Below are 22,287 nucleotides of genomic sequence, written 5' to 3' on the forward strand. Positions count from 1 at the left end.
GTAAACATGTGTTGCATTCTTCTATGTTCCAAGGACGGCTCATTACTTTCTGAGTACAAACTGGAAATAGGCGCTGTCCAGTAGTCACCGGTTGCTAGGTGTAGCCCTAGATTACGAACTGCATCTAATCGCCGGAGGTACGAGTGTCTGGCTCAGCCGTAAATTATGCAGCCACAGTCTATTTTACTGCGTGCAAAGGAGTAACAAATACATTGAAGACATTGGCAGTCACAGCCCCCATGCTTCTGGGAAAGGACATTGAGAACACTAAGTGCCCTGCTTGCTTTAATCTTCAGACTGTATATGTGCGCTAGGAAGCTCAGCTTCTTACTGAATAAGCCTTCTTCTTTGTCTGAATAAGCCTTCTTTGTCTGGCAGTACGGCTTCGTGCAGTTTTAAGATAGGGACTCGTTGTAAACCCCTTTTTTGCAAATGAACCACAGCAAAAGCTTTTTCAGTAGAGAAATGGAAGAGGCTTTTATTTGCCCATGGTATGAATTTATTTAAGATCGCTCGAATCTGGTGTTTGCAAGTTAGCATTTTTGATGGGCAGCACGCAAGTTGGAGATCATCAATGTACAAAGAATGCATTAGAGAAGATGCCATAACTCTATTTATAAAGTCCATTTTCAACACAAACAGTCTTGTGCTTAGAATACAACTCTGTGGCATGCCGTTTTTGTGGACAAATATGCATGACAGCACTGTATAGAAATGCACCTGAAATGTTCGATTGGACATAAAGTTTGCTGGACACCTCAGTATCTTGCCACAAATCCCTAGGTCTGCCGAATCCTGCAAGATACCAAATATCTATGTAGTACCGTAGGCTTTCTCCATGTCAAAGAAAATTGTAAAACAGTTGTTTGTGTAGAAAGCATTGCGTATATCATGTTCTAATTCAACAAGGGGATAAGTTATTCACCAACCCTTACAACACGATAACATTAAGCGCCCCGTGTCGCAAAAAATCCAATGTCAGCATAAGACGCTGCTTGGCCAATGATCATTCCAAGCCACAACCATGCAGGCCCTCCAAATGGTGCAGAGGCATTAGTGAACTAATTGAACTCCTCAAAGTAAAATACAGCAGAAAAATCATAAAGTACATCCTAAACACCACCTTCAAAAGTGATAGCGTCGGAGTTCAATTTGAATATACCAGAAAACTTAATTCTGTTATGCAGCAGCACAATCACAAACTTATTTTCGAGTGGAGCGGCCCCCTTGGTTCCTTGCAGCAACACCATCGTGCTCGCTTCCGCGCCTCTGTAAGAAAGCCGAGGTTGCCGGAAGGCATGACAAGCAGTTGGGGATCTTTGAAATCTATCACATTCCACTCTTAAAGGCAAAGCTCAAGTGTGCTCCAAATTTTTATACCTGCATTGATTATTGTCCAACAGTTTTTGTATAGGAAAGGTAAATATTAGCCTGATGTCCAGAATACTTTCATAGACTTTTGAAAAACAGCTAGTGAGAGCGATAGGTCAGTAGCTGCTAGGGGATGTTGCGAGTTTTCTGGCTTTTAAGAACGCAACCATTATTGCCTTTTCTCATGATTTCAGCATTACTACTGTTTTCCACATCATGTGAAAAAATTACAGCAGAGCCTCTACGTTTGCTTGTGACAAGTGTGCAAGCATTGAATAGTGGATGCGGTCAAGACCTGCTGCCGTTTTTTTGCCAGCAGGAAGTACTCCGTTTAATTCCACCAATGCCAACGGAGCATCATGCAGTTCATTTAAGGCAATGGTAGCTGGTAATTTCTGTTTTTCATTGAAGTTCTTGTACAATAGGAATGTACAGTGCAGTCCACTTCTAATGATATCAAGAAGAATGAAAAATCCGATCGTTATAACCGATCATTGCTATATCTGAACTGCTGTGAAAGGAAAGCCACCAAACACACCTTTGCAGCTCCAAAACCAAATTTGCCAATGAGATAGAGAAATCAACATTGTAGAAAGTAGGATGTCAAAAATAAAATGTTTATTTGTACCTCTAAACAGCATGTCAAGAATTAAGCACTTGATTTTGCAGAAATTTCAGGTTCACAATTATGGCGTGTATCGCATGCAACTGCTGCGTGAACAACTGGCAGCTATACTTCAGTGTGCATGAAATCAATGAGAGACTCGATCGACTACGGTGCACTTTGTGTTAGCATTGGGGTCGGTGTCAAAGATGGGCCATTGTAAATCTCGGACCCAGCCATTGCTAAATTTAAAACACTCAATGTTCATCTGAAGTGCCAGGGTTTGTGCCTTTTGATTTAAAGCATCGCCAGAGACCTGCACTTGCTTGCCGATCATGGCTTTCAGCCACATGTGAATAGCATCATCAAGTTGTGGGTGGGCACCTTGGTGGACATTCTTCTGTCGGGATCCATCAGATTTCTCGCCGGCTTCTAAAATCTTCACCTTGCTTTTTTTAGGTAGTTTGATATTGCCTGCCTCGAGATTTCAAATTCTTTTGTAACGTCCGCTCACGATCCGCCACTTCGCATTTGCTTGATAATGGCGGCCTTTTTTTCCATCGTCGATCTGCTATAATTTCCGGCACCATTTCGTTTCTGTGAATAGAAATAGAAACAGCGTAACTGCCTATTTTCACTAGAAGCTTTGTTGCACGATGGCTACCCTGCTGGCAGTCAACTTGAAGACGCTGTGATGGAATTTCTCTGTGAGCACAGTGCACGAGTTCTCGCTTCTCAAAGTGAAAAGGCTAGACTTTTCACATTGGCAAAGGCGGATGCGGTTTCAGCACATGGTAACGAGAGTGTTGTGGAAGAACAACTATCCGCTGGGATAAATTGGCGGCACGGGAAAGGTCTCGTCAGCCACAGCAGTCTGCAAATACTGCGCAAGAAAGCTGAAGCTGCTATCGACAGGAGATGATCAGTACGAGTGTATGGCCAGAAGTCACCTGAAGATGCCTAAAGGTCGCTGAAGTGATAGCTGGCGTGCACCTCAGGTGCCCAATACAAGCTGCTCATTGCCTGATGGCAGCGTTGCGCATGCCTAGCCCTGCTTAGTCACATGCTGTGGGAGGTCGTGGCTCAAAGCTGTCCCAGAACAATGATCTTAAGAGATCCCGAGCGGTTTCGCCTGTCTCATACTTATAAAACAGCATGTTTTGTAGTCAACTCCATTCAAAGTTTTGTTTCAACATTATTCACCCCAAACACAGGGGTCGACTTACATTCTGCATTGATTAACGTAAAATCCCGAGCAAGCGTCCTACCCGTGCAAGCAGTAAAGGACACTTCTCGTCTGTGTGGGTTTGCAGGTGTTCTTTCATGCTGGACTTGTTTGAGAAGCTTTGAGGGCATAAAGGGCACTGTCATGTCTTTTGGCTTGTGTGGGTGCGCAGGTGGGCTTTCAGGTAGCTCTTTCGTGAGAAGCTCTTAAGGCATGAAGGGCATTCAAATGGCTTCTCGCCTGTGTGGGTGCGCAGGTGGTCTTTCAGGTGGGTCGTTCGTGAGAAGCTCTTAAGGCATGAAGGGCATTCAAATGGCTTCTCGCCTGTGTGGGTGCGCAGGTGGGCTTTCATGCTGGACTTATGTGAGAAGCTTTCAGGGCATGAAGGGCATTGGAATGGCTTCTCACCTGTGTGGGTGTGCTGGTGGCCTTCGAGGTGGGCCTTTCGTGAGAAGCTTCGAGGGCATGAAGGGCATTGGAATGGCTTCTCGCCTGTGTGTGTGCGCAGGTGGTTTTTCATGGTGGTCTTGTTTGAGAAGCTTTGAGGGCAGGAATGGCACTGCCATGGCTTCTCACCTGTGTGGGTGCGCAGGTGGACTTTCAGGTGGGTCTTTCGTATGAAACTCTGAAGGCATGAAGGGCACTGAAATGGCTTCTCGCCTGTATGGGTGCGCAGGTGTTCCTTCATGTTGCACTTGCGTGAGAAGCTTCGAGGGCATGAAGGGCATTGGAATGGCTTCTCGCCTGTGTGTGTGTGTAGGTGGTTTTTCATGGTGGTCTTCTTTGAGAAGCTTTGAGGGCAGGAATGACACTGCCATGGCTTCTCACCTGTGTGGGTGCGCAGGTGGACTTTCAGGTGGGTCTTTCGTATGAAACTCTGAAGGCATGAAGGGCACTGAAATGGCTTCTCGCCTGTATGGGTGCGCAGGTGTTCCTTCATGTTGCACTTGCGTGAGAAGCTTCGAGGGCATGAAGGGCATTGGAATGGCTTCTCGCCTGTGTGGGTGCGCAGGTGGGCTTTCATGCTGGACTTATGTGAGAAGCTTTCAGGGCATGAAGGGCACTGCCATGGCTTCTCACTTGTGTGGGTGTGCTGGTGGCCTTCGAGGTGGGCCTTTCGTGAGAAGCTCCGAAGGCATGAAGGGCATTGAAATGGCTTATCACCTGTATGGGTGTGGAGGTGTACCTTCATGTGGCCTTTGCGTGAGAAGCTTCGAGGGCATGAAGGGCATTGGAATGGCTTCTCGCCTGTGTGTGTGCGCAGGTGGTTTTTCATGGTGGTCTTCTTTGAGAAGCTTTCAGGGCAGGAATGGCACTGCCATGGCTTCTCACCTGTGTGGGTGCGCAGGTGGACTTTCAGGTGGGTCTTTCGTATGAAACTCTGAAGGCATGAAGGGCACTGAAATGGCTTCTCGCCTGTATGGGTGCGCAGGTGTTCCTTCATGTTGCACTTGCGTGAGAAGCTTCGAGGGCATGAAGGGCATTGGAATGGCTTCTCGCCTGTGTGGGTGCGAAGGTGGTCTTTCAGGTGGGACGTTTGTAAGAAGCTTTGAGGGCATGAAGGGCACTGCCATGGCTTATCACCTGTGTGGGTGCACAGATGGCTTTTCAGGCGGTTTCTTCTTGAGAAGCTTCGAGGGCACAAATGGCACTTAAACAGACGCTCATCTCTCTGGACCCTGGCATGTACTTCTAGACGAAACAGTTTATCAGCCTCAAAGTGACAGAGATGATCTTCGGAGAGGCGTCCCTGCTGTGAATTGTCACCGTTGGCTGTTGATGGAGGAATAGAAGGCCTCGATACTGCACAAATGAAACAAAAGTAGTATTATGAAATGCGAAAAAAAAACACACACACACTACAGTTAATGATGAGCTTTCCTTTCTTTCATCTTTTCATTTGGAAGGTCTTGAGGGTGATTTCAGGTATGACGGAACAAATGACACCTACTGGTCCTCTTTGACTTACTCAATATTTCTGCATCTGAATGCTTCACGACTGTATTTGTTAAGTCCAAGCATGTAAATAATTTTTCAGAAAGCTAAAGAATTGCGAAGTGCGAGAATCCGTAGTGTTTGAAGACTTCCATGGATTTCTGCAACCTTCAGAGGACAGTGTCCGAAAGCTTCGACCTACCTTGCTCTCTGATTCTCAATGAGCACTTGAGATTTGAAGGCCATATTTGGCATTTGCAAAACTTAGGATTTGCTGGCACAACAAATTTCTTGTACGAGACTTCATCAATGGGTTACTTGTTGATTACGTGCCGAACTTTGGCAACATTTTTGTAAGTTGACATTGTAAAGAGCCAGCTAGGACATACACTATTTTTCCACGTACAACCCCCAACACGTAAACCCCCTTTAGAATAGCCCTGAGCTGAAATATGCAATACCTCTGAGACATAAAAAAAAATTCGGCAGAGATACTCAAGTCTGCTTAGATGTCAGAATGTGAAAGCATTACAGTTGCCCTGGTGAAATGGTTTTTTTCTCATGTTCCTTGTCCACACAAGCTCTCGTGTGCACTCTAACTGTGCCTTGGTGAGGCAAAATCAAACTAAGCGTCTCAACACGCTTGCTTGCCCGAGAGGAGTTCATAACTCGAAGGACTGCTCAGCGGCGTTCAAATGGTCTTTAATGGTTTTTATTTTATACACTTGTGGCGCTGCGCCACCTCCTCTCCATTGGCTGCACCGTCACGTGCCCGATGATGCATGCACTAGGCCACACCTTTAGTACGACATGAGGCGTACAATGATGCGTGCACCAGACACCCCTTTGGTCAACCAGAACAGTGGAGCCACATGCTCTCGGAAAAAGTGTCGCACAACTCGGAAGCCCGGATTCGATTCCCACCCATTCCGAAATTTTATTTTCAAAGCCCTTAATTTACCTTGTTTACAGGAACCTCCTTGAGAAATTTGACACCAGTACAAGCAATTTTCCCGTGTTTTTCCTCTTTGCACCGTCAGCCACTTTTGGCACGACCGCTCGGTGGTGCTGCCACCGCTGGATTTTCATGTAATGGGGCATATAATGCTTTTGCATTAAAAATTAAGCATGTATAAGCCACGGAGATAATCGCATACAAGCCTGAAATGTTTACAGAAACAGTCTCCTCTTGGGGATGAACGACCCGTCCATGTCGTATCTTCGGCCAGCGATTCTGTTCCTTCCTTTTCGGCGATGCTGCTGGGCCGCTGAGCACGCCTTATCGGGATCCAAGTTCTAATTTGGCGGTGCTGTGTGCACTATTAGCCGACTGGCACAGTGCAAATTGCCAACCCTTAAAGAGGAGGATAACAGGCTACCATTAAGAGGGGAGAAGGGAGCGTCAATGTGAAAGAGGGGAAGGAGGATGGGGTTACCTAGGAGATAACTTTGAACGATGAACATTGTCCTGAAGTGTGGCTTCACGGCAGCATGTGCTGTGCTGACATGAAGCTGCGCGTCAAAGCGAAATTTGCGCATAATCAGCACCAACTTTACTGTTATTTTTGGTTCAGGTTGTACTGCCAAAAATACGATAGCTTCTTTTTGAGTGATCTCACTATTATTCATTTGATAAACTTACTTTTCAACCTGGTCTTTACCCAGTGTCGTCCTTATAGATAGTTTGCACAGACGTCATCACGGCCGCCATCTTTAGGTACTAGGACGCCAAGAAGGAGTGTAACCAAGAAACGTGACAGCATGACAGCACGATGGGCCCAACTTATGTCGAACAACAAAGCGATAACAGTGATAAACCGGTGAAAAACAGCCACCGTCAATAAGCAAAGCAATGTGCGCCTGATAATAGAATGCATTGACGTCATCGTGGCCGCCATCTTTGGGTACTAGCACAGTGAGAGGTGCGTCCGTGACGTCACATGAAAACTATTCACTAGGACTTATTGTTAGGCAAGTCGGTTCACTGTGAGGAAATAAAGGGACTGCGCAGAATTCAAGACAAGGACTTAGTAAGAGACACAGACAAGAGCTAACTTTCAACTAACTTTATTCTTTGTCGCTCGTCATTATGTCTTTAGTCGCACATGTACAAAACATCTAATCACATTGTCACTACCAGATTAGAGCAAGCCGCGCAAAAATACTTCTCGCTAACTATTAAAGAAATACTTGCGTCGCTTAAGCAAGCCTTCCCTCTAAGAGATATATAGAAACCTTACATCAGCTCCCGAGCAGTGGTACCTTGGCTATTACTCAATATCTTTATCTTTCGGAAATCTGGAACACACATGTAAGCTTGACAGTGTACAGGCAAATGCGCATTACCTTTATTTTTACTTGAAAATTCATGTTCCCTTGCGCGGTCATTAACGCAACATCCGATTTTTCCAACATAAAACTTTCCACTAGGTAGCGAAATCTCATTGAAAATGCCGACTGCACATTTCACATACCCCCGAACGTACTTTTGGCTGCAACCTCCAGATTCTTTTTTTGAGAAGAGCTTCTGGGCCAAAGCCCAGCTGGCTTGCGCGGGGCAGAAAAAAAATTATCGGTATGTTGTGCCTGCTGGCTACCTTTTTCAGGTTGTGGAATAGGTGATGCATATACAGCAGCACTTCTGGACGAGTCCTACTTAGCAGCCCGGCGTTCAATCTGGAACGGGCTGCTTTTGTTTCATTCAGAAGGATCTCTGCTATTGCGCTTGTTTGTAGTTGTCAGTGCGCTTGTTTGTAGTTGTCAAAATGGCGAAAGCGTCACCATTTCTGTCGTTAATGTGGCCAACTCACCAACTTTTAAAACTTTGTGCAAATGTGCAAAAAATAACATCTCTAGGCTTGACTTTATCACTGCCTTTGCAAGCAATGTGGTAAATTAGGTGGAAGCGTACAGAAGGATTGTGGCAGTGCACTGTCTGGTTTCTATGAATAGAAATACATAGAAACAGAGTAAACATTGGTTTTCACTGGAAGCTTTGTTGCACAACAGCTGCCCTGTTGACAGTGAACTCTTCTTGGTGACGCCGTGGTGGAATTTCTCTGTGAGCACCGTGAACGGGTTCTACTGATAACAGCAGACTCAATTCATTGCAAAGGCAATTCGATTTGCTCACTGGTGTCTTGCTTCTCGAAGTGAAAAGGCTTGACTTTTCGCATTGGCATAGGTGGACAAGGTTTAGCCCATTGCAACAAGAGTGCTGCGAAAGAACAACTATCCACTAGGATAGAATGGTGGCGTGGGAAAGGTCTCATCAGCCACTGCAGTCTGCAAACACTGCACAAAAATCCCGAAGCTGGTATTGCAGGAGAGGGTCGAAATGGGTGTATGGCCAGCAGTCACCTGAAGACAACTACAGGTCGGCTGAAGTGATAACTGGCGTGCCCCTCAGGTACTAAAGTACACGCCATTGCTCATTGCATGATAGTAGTGTTTCATATGCCTAGTATTGCTTAGTCATGTGCTGCAGGATGTCATGACTCAAAACAACATTACCAACAGTTCTGTGCAGTTTTTGCCTCTGTCAATGAATGAACACATTGATAAAAGGAACCATATTTTGAAGTCAACTCCATTAACAAATTTTCCTTGAATTTTATTGATCTCAGACACAGGGGTCAACTTTAATTCCACATTGATCTATATTTACGTTTTTACAATAACATACTAATTTAGGCATAACCAAGAGACTCACAGGGTTTGACATTATCGTAAAGCAACGTAAGGGCTACAACACCAGGCAAAGAAGGCTCCGGATTAAGCTCTACCACGTAAGGTGATTCAATGTTCTCAGTAGAGCAGTATTCTTTCATTTTGCCCCCAATCAGAATGCAGACGAGAATCACAAACAAGGTAATATGTCCTCAATAGCAGAGTGTCATACACTCCTGAGCAAGTTGTACCATGCTAGGCAGACTTGGCTATTTACGAGAAACTCGCACAAGCAAGCAAATGCAAGAGAAGTGCCGGTCACTGCCCACCTGAAGAGGAGCTTGAATGATCCACAGCCTCTGTGGTCTGCACGCTCCTTGACTCGCTGCCTGTTCTGAAGCAGCACCCAACAGACTTGTCAGCCAGAGGGAAGCTGCACTGAGTGCCAACCTCAACCTGACCGATGGCCTTGGAAGGGCCAGGGCAAGCCATCATGGCGGTGATACTTTCAGCTAGGCTCATTGCATTTTTGAGGCCTGCAGAAAATAATTGAAGTGATTGCAGTCCTGTTATTGCATCGATAACAAGTGGCAAATCCAACACTAGAATAAATGCCGGGGCACTACTATACAATGCGCAGCCATGGAACACAACATAACCTTTTCGGTTCAGTGTTCCTAAAGGGTAACAAGGGACAATCTACAGTGAATACTCAAAAACAGGGCAACCTTTTTCTGTGCAAGGTTTACGACAACAGAATGTGTCCCCGACTCTTTTTCACCTCATACATTTTAAAGCTATTGCCGGAGTCTAAATAATGCAAAGTGTTTGCAAAATGCTAAGTTCATCGCCATCAGACTATTTAATGTCCTCTGTGGGATCCCCACTTGCCCCAGGTCTTGGGCCAGCTGATACCATCCTATGCTTACAAATTTTCTATTTCTTCACACTACCTAATTGTCTGCTGTCCATGATTGCACATCAGTTGAATTGGTACCCATTCAGCAGCCCCGATAGACCGCCAGTTACCTACTAAACACATTACATTGCTTGCCAAAGTTCATCTTTAATGCAATAGCATTCTTTAAGAACTTCACCCAGTTAGCAGTATGTATGTATGTATGTATGTATGTATGTATGTATGTATGTATGTATGTATGTATGTATGTATGTATGTATGTATGTATGTATGTATGTATGTATGTATGTATGTATGTATGTATGTATGTATGTAGTTTTATTACGACTGCTACCCTTTTATTAATAGAGTCGCATTGAAGTAATGTTGAACAACAGTGACAGCGTATTGGGCAAACCAGGCCCAGCAAAACAAGTAACCAATGATAGCAGCAAGCACACTCAACAATCGGCGAAATCTGATATGCAAGTCAAGCGCATTGGTGCTTATATATGACTCGTCAAATGTTCCAGCGTAATTGCTGGTGCCTTCATGCCTACCAGAAGGTAGTATGCAATTTGGGCTGCACATACAATCTAATTAGACAAGGTTTGATGAGAACAGACAATGGTTAGAACCAGCAATAACATTCAAGGAACTTCCTATACTGGAAGGTGTGCCTTAAGCTGAGTGACAACATACGACAACATTGTAACATAGATTGGCCTGTGAAAAACGTTCACCAATAGCAAACTATTTACACGCATCTCAATACTGTAGAATTATTCACTGTTGCCTGCTGTGTCCTTATGAATTAGAAATCCTACCCTATAGTATTACCTCTTATCTGCTAGACCTCTGTAGCATAGGATGTGGCCATTAGTCTGCTCCGTATAAGCTTCACGTTTTTATAAACTCATTACGGCCAATGACATCTCGGGCCATGCCCTACTTAAAGGTTGCCACTAAGCTTGCTTCACTATAGAGGGTTCATGTGTTAAATGTTGACAGGTTCAATTTCCAACGGCAGCCTGTCCAGATCCAGAGATCCTTAGCACCCGCTGCTGCTTTGCAGGTCTCACCGCCGTCTTTGTCAGGTGCTCCGCAGCTGCACTGGGTACCTGCTGCTCTTCACTGAACCACTTGGGTCACAGGGTACGTGCTACTGGGCAAGTGCACTTTTTATATCATTCATTGTATAAATCACACAAGCAACAACTCTGCGCCAATCATGAGATTGCGAATGACATTAAAGTCACCAATCACCTCTAAAGAATGGATGCACCACCAATTTTCTTCCCCTTTGAGGGTCCTTCTTTGTGTTTTTTTGCCAAATGCAACCCCGCAGGGTTGAATTTGTTTGTTGCACATTTATAATCTTCAAACTGACCTATTTTGCAGAAAGGTTGCCACAACTTTTTTTAGAGTGACGACAGTGACAAAACGTTTTCCATGGGTGAACATGCTTTGTTCATTCATGAGTACAGGTGGGCTTGCACAAACATTAATAAGAATAAAATAAAATACACTGAAATATATTCCAACTCGGCACTTGGGTAGTAGTCAGCATCAAAGGAATCACTGCTCAGCTCACAGCAGACCAACTAACGTGTACACCCATAGTGTAATGTAATTGTGAATATGAGCACATGCAAGAAAACCCCATGTTTGTGTGTGTGGTCATCAGAAAAACCAAGCAAGTCAGAAACTTGCAGTAATCCTTCATCCCATCGCAAACATGGGGCAATCAGTTTTCATGAGTCTCGAGAAAAGAAACAGAGGCATGGCGGCATAGTTTGTATACAATGGCACCTCTTGTATGTAGCAGCGCCTACCTGTGAGCAATAAACGTGCGAGCATTTAGCGGTGACCCTTTGAGAGAGTAGAAACCAGATAGACATCCATGTTTACTAGTGAAATGAACGTGACAGCCTGCGAGAAAAAAACAAAACTAACTGCCGCGTGACTGGGAACATGCAAGTGGTCGCTGAAATGCCAGTGTAAAGAAGCTGTGGAACGAAAGCCAAGAGACTACGGAGGTAAAAAAAAATTTATTGTATTTACACACATTGTCACCACTTGGTGGGTGACAAAGAGTTAAAAAATTTGCACATTTTTCAAACATACAGACAGCACCACGAATATATGGCATTGAACGTTTAGGACTTGTTCGTGGTGCTGGATATTTAGATCTTTCAGCCTCAAAGGGTTAACCTAAACTTGAATATCCGGTAGTCCTGTTTGCTGCCTAATCATCAAGCTGTCTTTGTGTGCCTTAACATTGTGCGTATCAGTTTTCGCTCCATCACTTCTTGTGTGGTCTACAATTTCGACTTCCCCACGTGTAGGGTAGCAAACTGGACCCAGTCTGGTTAACCTCCCTGCCTTTCCTTCTTCCCTTCTCTCTCTCTCTACAATTTCGACTACAGATATAAGACTTCCTTCAAGGATACAGAAATTTGCTCATCCACCAGCATTGTATCGCTAACCTTCAAAGAAACTGCTTCAGCCCCAGAATATCGGCAAGAATGAGTACCGCTTGTTAAACGATGACAAAGAGAGTAGCACCATTTCCTGTCATAGCATGTTTTGCACAGTATCTACACACATCTACCCTCAACTGGAATGGAATCTTAGGCCCACTCTATCGCCAATGTGTCAATAATTGAATGGGTGCACACTTGAATATATGTGCACCATACACGCACAATAAGTGACAGACTACACCAATAGCGCACGAATGGTGGAAGCTGATTGTTTCGTGACGGTCCACAAGAGTAAACGAGTTACTAGCGTTAACGAATCTTTGACACAAGGCATTACAATGTACAAAATGGCTAGTTTCAAGCCTTGTGCATAGCAAGAACAAATCTATCAGAACTGAGCACACCCGCGAGTGACGAGGCAGAAATAATAAAATAGTGACCGCACCAAGGAAATTTACTAAATCAGAAATGTGACAAGCTGCTGCTTCAACATATTTGCCAAATAAACACACTAATCCTGATTACATTCATGAGCGGAAAGTTTGGATAGCCTGGAATACATATTTAGCCTCGCTTTTAAAACAAGGACCAGATGTGCTGCTTGTGCCGTTCGGACATAGCTTAAACAGGTTAAGTGCTTTTGCATGTTCTCTGAAGCTGTGGCCAAAGCTTCATGTCATCCACCCAGTCACTATTTAAGATATCTTCAAAACAGAGGTTTGCTAAGCGGCACCAGCGCCATACACACCCATTGTAAACGCGGAGACAATGGAGGCAGTTGAGGCAAACAATGAACGTGTCACCACCTGATCAAACATGGCAGCGCACACAGGATCACCGCAAAAAGAGTGAACATAGTGAATGAGTACTAGGCTCCTTTCCACATTTGGCATGCTTCACTGTACAGCAGATATGCTTCACCGCATAGCAGAGCTGTAATGCAACGAAGCTAAATATAAACAACTGACCATTGCAGTTTGCAAAGTTGAATATTATGTTTTTAATGTGTTTGCATTAGCAGTGTCAAAGTGGAAAAATGTGTATATGTGTAAAGTGTGGAAAGCCAATCATGTGGTAGAAGTGGAGAGGGGCTGAGAGAGCTTAGAATAGCAAGTATGTGTATATATATATAGTGCAACTGACGGTGGTCTACTCCGGAGCACCACTAGTGGCGGTGCGCTCGTCAGTCAGGACTTGTCAAGTAAGCTCCTGATCAACACTTTGCAATGTGATGGAGATGTAAATTGTGGACCTTGGAGCTCAAAGTAACGCCCCATAATGCATTTCTCTCGTATTTACCATTAACTTGCCACTGCATTTCTTTTTAAGCTGAATATCCCATAGCAATGTATTCAAAACCACTATTCGTAAATTCTAATATTTACATGACACTAGTATGTGCATTGAACCTAAAGTTGCGAATGCTTGCCAGCACCCCTCAGAGGTTTGATCACAGATGTGAAGCTTCGATTCAGCCATAGCGATTACAGTGCAGTCCACTTATGATATCAAAAAGAGTGAAAAATTTGTTACAACCAATTGTCGCTATACCTCGACTGCTGCAAAGAAAGAAAAGCTGCCAAACATACCTTTTCAGCTCCAAACACAAATTTGCCATTTGCAATAAAAGATAGACATTGTAGAAAGTAGGCTGTGAAAAATGAAATGTTTGTTTATATACTTCTAAGCAGCCTGTTGAGTGTTAGCTCACTGAAATAGTCAGAAATATGCACTTGCTTTTTGTGGTATTTCATGCTTACAACTACAGTGTGCATCGCATCCAGCTGCTGTGCGAACACTTGTGGAAATCCTTAGGAGTGCACGAAATCAATGAGGGATTTGATCAATGACAGCGCATTTCGCGTGACCATCGGGGTCGAGGTCAAAGACAGGCTATTGTCAATGGTGGCAGACACTAACTTGCATAAGCAACTTTTCTGACCTATCTCGGTGTCATTTGTTTATAGGGAACTTAGCAACGCAAATGTCGAGGTCAGTCTGCTTTGAAAACACTACTCAGAAGGCAATACTTTTATAGTTGTATCACATGCAGTCATAAAATATCATTATATAGGGTTATTTTCCTCAAATCCCTAATACGAAAGTGTATACTCTAACTTGACTCATCGTTATGACTGACATATCATTACATGTGGTATTATTATAAGTGGACTGCACTGTATGTAGTATGTAATCTTAGAAGTAGGCAAGTGGGCAAGAGATTCTTCTGTGTGACCTTGAGGCATCAAGGCGACCAAAGTCTATACCTTTGCAGACAGTGAGCGAGAAGAATCGGGAGAACCAAGGGGCTCAAGTACTTGTTAGTAACAACCACACGAAGAGAAGAGACAACGAGGTACCTAAAGTGAAGATGAGGAATTATGTATAAAAGGGAAATAAGTGTTAACAAGTCTAAAATTCAAAATGATGTAAAACACTGAATAAGGACGTTGAGGCGAATGTGTAAAATTAGTGAGAATGTGGAATGATGACATCCTGGATTGCAAGCACTGCAAGAATTCAAGATTGCAAGCATTGCAATCTGTGTACAAAATGGGAAGACCAAGACGGTTTGAGAAGACAGTGGGATAAACTTCACCTTCACGAAGGCAATTACATGAACTGTCATGAAAAAATTAGCTTAACAAACACTGACAAGACACAGTAATATAGAGAAATTTTGAAGGATGTGGCTGGCATGGTTGGAGGAGAGGGGAGAAACACATATGACATCGGAACATGTTAGCCTATGCTGTGTTGATATCAGCCTGTCTCATTTTACAATAATCCCCGATTACAAAAGGTGAAGAGAAACTTCAGGCATTTAATTATAATAAAAAAGAAATAGTTTAATAAATGATTAATAAAAACAAGATGTTTGAACAATGAATGAGAAATGGGATACTACAATTAGGGTGGAGAGACAAAACTATATGAAGGATGCATTTTGACCTGTGAAGTTTTCACATTTTTAGCAAGCAAGAGTGCAAGCCCTAAGCTCATGTTGGTAAGGTTGCTGGCCCCTTCTTTAGCAAATTAGGGTGTGAACTTGTGTGAAGGAAATTGTGCAGAAACCATAGACAATGATTGTCAATGTAAGTGAATAGGCCAAACGAACAAACGGTGAACGAACAAATGAGAGCGAACGAATGTTCTGATTTTCGAGTCGAACCACCAACCATCATAGACCTCCAACTAACAATGAAAATGGGCGAAGGAACCAAGTAAAAAGCTATCAACTTCAAAAGATTTCATTGCAGCCACACGTCCATGCCAGAATGAAATGTACAGAGTACACCACACTGCTACACATAAAGCCCAGAGCAAATGACAAAGCAGCAAGAATATACCACCATACCAACAATATACCAACTGTTGCCGATCACTGCTCAGCCAAATAGAGACATTTAAGCATATCTGCTGTCCTGCAGACCTATTTCTGATGTGGCTGGGGCAGTTTAGGTCTTTATCTCGGCCGACTGGCATTCACAGAGTACGAGACCTAACCTAATCTAAAACTTTTGTGCACCATTCACACGCATTGCTCATGGTGGAGCCACTGCATATTGCAGGTAGACACAGTGTTATGACTAACTGGGAAGTGACAGTGGCCCTGGTGTAAATGACGTTGGTAAACAACACTGATCCCATAGAAAAATGGCTTACAGACAGAACAGTCATGGGTAGTTCGCAACACAATTCTTTCTCTATGATTTATTCTCTGAGGACAGCTGGAAACAAGTTTTCTGGATTCTTCTTCTGCTGTGTCTTTTATGATGACAGCAGGCATCAAGTGCAATGAAATATAAGTGTATTGGCCCACACAATTTTATATGTGATTAACACATTCTGGGAAGTTCCAACATCTACATAGCATACCTTAAAAGCTTAAATATGTGGACAAGCATTGCCACCTGTGCAGCATGATAGTAATAGAAGCAACAGCATGCCTTGAGCAAATGGATATACATACTAAATTCTGGACTGAGCTAACCAGCTGCAATTGGCACTTGTGGCTCTTTGTTGTAAGCAATGTGGAGACAGGCTATATCTTCGCAGGCACAACAAACATCAGCAGAAGCTGTAAAGGTAGCAGCAGCAAAGTAAAACAATTAGACAAATAGATGTACACACAGCCAGGGATATGGGCCAAGGGCGCTTCACCATTAATTGAAACATATGCTCCTCACACAACTGGGAAAAATTCACGCAAAATCTCCTCTAGTACTTGTCTAAGTATGTGTAAGGGGCGTTGTGCCACTTGCTCATCTCCGTACAGCTCGGCGTTTGATAGCTAACATGATAAGGCAGGTTTATGTAAGATAGAGTTCATTGCGGCACTCATACCCATGACCATTGGTGTTAATTAGGGTGAAGTTACATAACCATTACTAATTAAGATAGTTAATCAAGGCATGCAGACCCTCAGGTTTTGGTGGGAGTTGAACCCACAACCTTTCGTGTTAATTAAGGTTAATTTTGTGAAGCTGTTGCAAAAGCACCACTACATTTGCTGAGGGGGGTATGCAATGCTTTATTGGTGGTTTGCATGCTTGTTTTGAGCTTTTTCTTTGTTTAAACAAATTCTGTTCTGTATGTTGTATGGGTGCTTTCAATAAATGTCTGTATCCATAATGTCTTTTCGTTTCTTCACTGCTGCACACGAACTAACTTCACTTTCATCATCATCATCATCACCATCAGCCTGGCTATGCCCACTGCAGGGCAAAGGCCTCTCCCATACTTCTCCAACTACCCTGGTCATGTGCTAATTGTGGCCATGTTGTCCCTGCAAACTTTTTAATCTCATCCACCCACCTAACTTGCTGCCGCCCCCTGCTATGCTGCCCTTCTCTTGGAATCCAGTCCGTAACCCTTCATGACCATCGGTTATCTTCCCTCCTCATTACATGTCCTGCACATGCCCATTTATTTTTCTTGATTTCAACTAAGATGTCATTAACTCGCGTTTGTTCCCTCACCCAATCTGCTCTTTTCTTATCCCTTAACGTTACACCCATCATTCTTCTTTTCATAGCTCGTTGCATCATCCTCAATTTAAGTAGAACCCTTTTCGTAAGCCTTCAGGTTTTTGCCCCGTAGGTGAGTACTGGTAAGGCACAGCTGCTATACACTTTTCTTTTGAGGGATAATGGCAACCTGCTGTTCATGATCTGAGAATGCCTGCCAAACGCACCCCAGCCCATTCTTATTCTTCTGATTATTTCTGTCTCATGATCCGGATCCGCGGTCACTACCTGCCCTAAGTAGATGTATTCCCCCACCACTTCCAGTGCCTCGTTACCTATCGTAAGGTACTGTTTTCTTCCGAACTTCTTTAGTGTCGACCAATTCCCCATGCTGCCGTATATCAATGCTCTTTGCAAGCTCATACATGCTGTCACAATCTCCGTAAATGTACTTCTTTTGCAAGTGACAATGAAATGCACCTTTTCACTACAAGTCTGAAGAAAAACATTTCCATCCAGAATCTCAACTGCCTCATTCCTGAATGGAACGAAGAGCATGACTTGTTCTCATTTATAATTCATGACATCTTCTTGCATGTAATGTCTGTAGATCAACGGAAAATAAGCGCACTGGAAAACACACGAGCGTGTGTCCTGTCTTTTTCGGCTGTTGTGCGTGTTTTCCAGTGCGCTTATTTTCTGTCGATCTGCGATGCACCATCTAACCCGTATGCAGGTGTTGTTAAAGTAATGTCTGTAGCAAATGACAGAATCTTTCCTGTGCATAACGTAGGTTTTCTGTCGGTTATTGTAAGTGTACGAACTCACAAACTCGGCCAGGCTTACATTCCCCATTTCTATGGGGTCTCTTCTTATACTTTTCAATGACATTCTTCTTCCTCACGTCGGTAGAAGTAGGAGGTAGATTGGCAAACTCAGAGTTTGTCTTTCGAATGCGAACCCTCTCTTCAGGGTAGCATGTCGGTATATAGGCAACTTCACGACTCTTTTCAGACATTTTCTGTCTTGGGAGAAACCAAGCAGCTTCTTGAGATGACAGTTCTGCAGCCTTCAGTATGTTAAGCCCAAGCACCTCATATATCTGCAGATAATGCATGTCTAACTGTTCTTGAACCATCTTGTGGAGAGCCTTATGCAAGCTAGGCATGCCTCTATCAGCCTTATTAACATAGTCAACCACGTACGTAGCACAAGCATAATGATCGAGAATCACCTGCAAATCCATGTTGGAATCGAGAACCAAAGCTATCCACACATTAAACGGATTGACCCACTTTTGGGCAGGTGTTCGTTTATACAGAATGCATGGTCTAGATACACCAGCTCACAAAATCTCCATGTAGTAGTCGTCGTCTTGCACACTAAATGCACACCAGACTGATGTATATTGTCGTACTGAGTGTGCTCAAGTGACTTGTGCATTTCGTTGTACTTGTCCTTCAACTTCTCAATTTGTTTCTTTTCGTTCTGATCTTCGGCAGGTGGGAAGGGCACAACCACTCTAGTGATAATGCTAGGCATGAATGGAGCGCCAAAGCAACACTTGGCCTATCCCTTCTTGTAGCAAGTATGAGTGTAAGCATGCATCTGAGTACGTTCTCGACAAAGCAACGAATTGTCTAGCATAGCCAAGGCGGTAATCATGTTGATCGTGTCAGGCATGCCGCCAGACAATTCCTCTTTGGGAGCATTTTCAAGCCAAAGCACTATATGTACACGGGGCTTCCCCTTTGCTGGAACTCAACTCGCTTAAAGTAATCAACGACCACGTAGGCGCTAAAGGGATAACACCGTCTATCCTCTAGAATGTTTAGAATGTCACTAAATATACGATTGCAGTATATGGCGCATGTCACAGGATCGTTATTGCACAAATCGATCTTATCCCAGGCTAGTCAACTCCTAAATCTCTCTAACCCGCTCGACAACACTTCGTGCACGCAACTTCGAGCACTCCGACTGGCCTCTCCCAATGAACTCCCTAAGCTCAAAGGGTTAGGAATGCATGGGGTTTCCCAAGCCGTGTAATCATAGCAAATATCTCTTTTTTCCGATCTTACCTGTACTGAATCGTATTGGGATCGCCACGCTTAACGGCAGTGTTTATAGTAATGGCTTCTTGTAAACCGGATTCCTATCTGACTGCTGACGCTTAATGTCCTTGGCAGAGCTGTCTTTCATGGCCGTGTCAAGAACGTGGTTTGGCTCAACTCCCCGCCGATCTGTTCTCCTCATCTCACTACTAGATGTAGCAAACGGAGAGGGGTGCAAAGGTGTAATTACCTTGGGGTGGCCCAAGTATATCTGGGGAAACAATTTCTCGGCATGGTGATCGAAAAGCATATATAGGGATATAGGAACTTTTCCCTCACCTGGAGCCACATCCAAGTAGTGCCGACCGTCCATTAGCTTACTGCCTAGTACACCATCGTCGTAAACCATCCTTCGGCTACCGGCATTCAATGCACAAGCCAACTGCAACGGACCGTTTAAATCTGTAATCTCGGGGGCAGATTCAACCTTTTCATCATTCACATTACAGGTAACGATGAGCGTAGTGTCACAAGTGGCGCCACACTCCCCCTTCTCCTAGACAGCATAGTAGCAAGAGCTTGGTGGCGCAAGCCACCGCCCCGTTCCAAAGGGGACGCTCATAACATCCATCCATCCATCCTCTGTCTTCTGCATGAGATTGGCGCGGCTCGCTACGTGCTTGCGCGCGCTTTTCTGAGCGCAGATTGGAGTGCGCCTGCTTTAAAAATTGATAGCCTCAGTAACTCTCAATGCCAAAAATGTGCGATCGGTTCAACTCGCGTCCGGAGTGCCTTTCATTTTTAATACTTTGGCACAAGTTATGTGCGACAAATTGTATATGTCTGTGTACTACCCCTAGATTTACCTAGAAGTGCATTGGTCATCTGCATCTCTTCGCACCGCGCAGTTAATAAACCTGGTTTATTTCACTACAATGTTGTTTTCCTTCATCGTTGTCCCTGATCAATGTTCCACCAACAAGAAGCGCGCGTAAAATGACATTTTGCAGTTAGGCGGCTTCTGTGGCAAAAATTACGTGTTAATGCTAAATATGGCAGTTGACCTGGCTAAAACAGCAATTTGTACCGGCCGAAAAGAGTCGCAGGCGCGCCAAAGCAAGTAAAACCATAAAAAAAATTACTGCACGGGCTTTCTGCGTGAAAAACTGGGCGACCGTCAGCGTCTGCGCAACGAACGCGCGCTCACTAGCAGACGACGCACATGACAACGACAGCAAAATTGAAGACGCCATGTTGTATAACCTAGGCTTCAAATATCTATACATAGTAAAAATGTGCCAGTATAAATTTTCAGTTGAAATAAAGCATTGTTATGAGAGCGCATGCGCGCAATCGGTCTCAGCGGCCGCTGCCAAATTGCGTTGAATATTCTGCAAAGCGCGTCTCCACCCCAATTCAGTTCACTCGCAGCGCCCTCGCACAATTTTTCCACACGCGGCGCCTCAGCGGCAGAGCGCCGTTTGCGCCACTCAAACATTGAAGGAAACTAAATTATAGCATAGAGATTACATAGTGACTCGAGCCACTGCTCGAGCGCACAAATTGGTCTTCTGTAAAAAGCGCTTTAGAGCGAGTTTGGGTCGATGCGGGTTGAACTCAATACACAGATGGAGCGCATCTAGACGTCATTTTCGAGGACGTTTGCCGCGGGAATTTTAGCTCGATCGTAATCGAATTTCTGTTTGCGCAAGCCGCGGAAAGTCCCCGATTATGCTCGGTCGCGATCGAAAGTGCTCCGTGTGACCTGGATACAAAAATTTGCTTGCTCGCTCAAGCATCGTTAGCTTTTAAAAAAGTTCTCATGCAGATCGCATGCATTAGAACAACACACTGCACGACTACTTTCAAACTCAACGTTGAGAAACTCGCGTTTGAATCGCCCGTCGGCGCCAGTCGTGGCTCGTCTCTGTGTTCGCCTAAAGCTTTCCACGACGCGCAAGCCAGGTGCGGAATCTCTTCGCTGCTGGGCTGCCCGTCTTCTCTCTTCGCGATGGGTTGCATCGTACTGCCGTTCCGCAGCGAGTCTCCTGGCCCGCAACTCGGGATCGTAGGCCCTCCTCTGCCTTTTAGCTTCGGCAGCCCTCGCCCGGAATTCCCCATCTTCCCGACGCCGCTTGGACCGCTCACGCTCGGCTTCCCGCTTGCTGCGCCGTCGCTCCACTTGTTCCTCGGGAGAGAGCACCTTCTTAGGTCTGCCCATGCTAATTATGGGTGGATCGGACACTGGTGCCGCCGGCGCACGCCAACTAGAGCACGTGCACGTCACGGCTTGCGTAATCGATAGGCGCAGGCAATCCCCCACCGCGCGCCTCCTCACCCAAACAGCTGCGCCGCCACGCGCGCTCCTAGCTGTTGCTCTGCTCTTTCTGGTGCTCTTTCTCTCCCCCTACTTTCATTCCCTACCCCCTGTGCAGCGCGGTTGAGGTGTCCTCTGCTGAGAGACAGTTACTGCGCTGCACTTTGTCCCAAACTTTCCTTCCCATCAAGAATCTCCTTCTCTCCTAGCTATTGCCTCTCTATGTTTCGCCTAGCCTTTCCTCCTCTCCACTTCGCTTTGCATAGCTGCGCCGAGTTTTGAGCGGTCGCCGGGCACGGCTGGAGCTCAACCGTAAATAGCTCCGCTGTTGAAAAGCAGCCTGGCTGCCGCACTGGCCATTCAAGAAAACATTGCTGTAGCTGATCACGAACTGCTACTTTTGGAGCTGTTCCATTTCAGTGTCTTTCGACGTATTGAAAAGGTGATAATTGGCGACACGTGCGTGGTAGATGCAAAGTTCTGGGCCAAAACGCTGCTCACAATTGTGACCACGTGATAGTGATGTTTGTGAAACAAGTATAGCGTGTACCGGTTTATAGTTCTGCGCCCGCTGCTGGAGCTGCTTCAACTCTTGCGCTTCGTTAAAACATAACTTTATGCATGCTTACTGTATTGTGTGCTAGAATATTCTTCTAGTTAATTGTGCTGGAAGAACCAGTTGGTGTCCGAGCTTGCAATCACTAGCGACACTTGGGCGCATTCCTAGAACAGCTCGTTCCCTTATGCCTTGCCTTGCA

General features: G+C 44.7%; 3 protein-coding genes across 7 annotated transcripts in view; 1 reads left to right on the top strand and 2 right to left on the bottom strand.

The window, feature by feature from the left end:
* LOC135913740 (zinc finger protein OZF-like) overlaps positions 1-22,287 on the bottom strand; it is a 269,769-nt gene that overhangs the window by 69,516 nt on the left and 177,966 nt on the right. The window lies entirely within an intron of this gene.
* The window catches only part of LOC135913737 (zinc finger protein 84-like), a 104,974-nt gene that overhangs the window by 42,011 nt on the left and 40,676 nt on the right, over positions 1-22,287 (top strand). For 2 of the 3 annotated variants that reach the window (XM_065446365.2, XM_065446364.2), the window contains exon 6: positions 10,778-10,871. In XM_065446365.2, coding sequence (XP_065302437.1) covers positions 10,778-10,871 — 94 coding nt within the window. The remainder of the gene's footprint in view (positions 1-10,777; positions 10,872-22,287) is intronic. The other variant, XM_070523868.1, reaches the window with a different exon arrangement.
* LOC135913736 (zinc finger protein 84-like) lies at positions 1,968-21,492 on the bottom strand. 3 transcript variants are annotated; one of them, XM_065446348.2, is made up of 3 exons: positions 21,103-21,492; positions 9,134-9,340; positions 1,968-5,003 (listed from the first exon to the last, which is right to left on the bottom strand). In XM_065446348.2, exons 1-3 carry the CDS (start codon positions 21,431-21,433, stop codon positions 3,343-3,345), a joined length of 2,199 nt encoding a protein of 732 aa, XP_065302420.1. In that variant the 5' UTR covers positions 21,434-21,492; the 3' UTR covers positions 1,968-3,342. The 3 variants fall into 3 exon arrangements, with proteins under 3 accessions (XP_065302420.1, XP_065302421.1, XP_065302422.1); XM_065446349.1 differs by lacking the exon at positions 21,103-21,492 and adding an exon at positions 19,552-19,755; XM_065446350.1 differs by lacking the exon at positions 21,103-21,492 and adding an exon at positions 19,240-19,360.

Source organism: Dermacentor albipictus, chromosome 8, assembly GCF_038994185.2.
Source record: "Dermacentor albipictus isolate Rhodes 1998 colony chromosome 8, USDA_Dalb.pri_finalv2, whole genome shotgun sequence".
Taxonomy (NCBI): Eukaryota; Metazoa; Arthropoda; class Arachnida; order Ixodida; family Ixodidae; genus Dermacentor; species Dermacentor albipictus.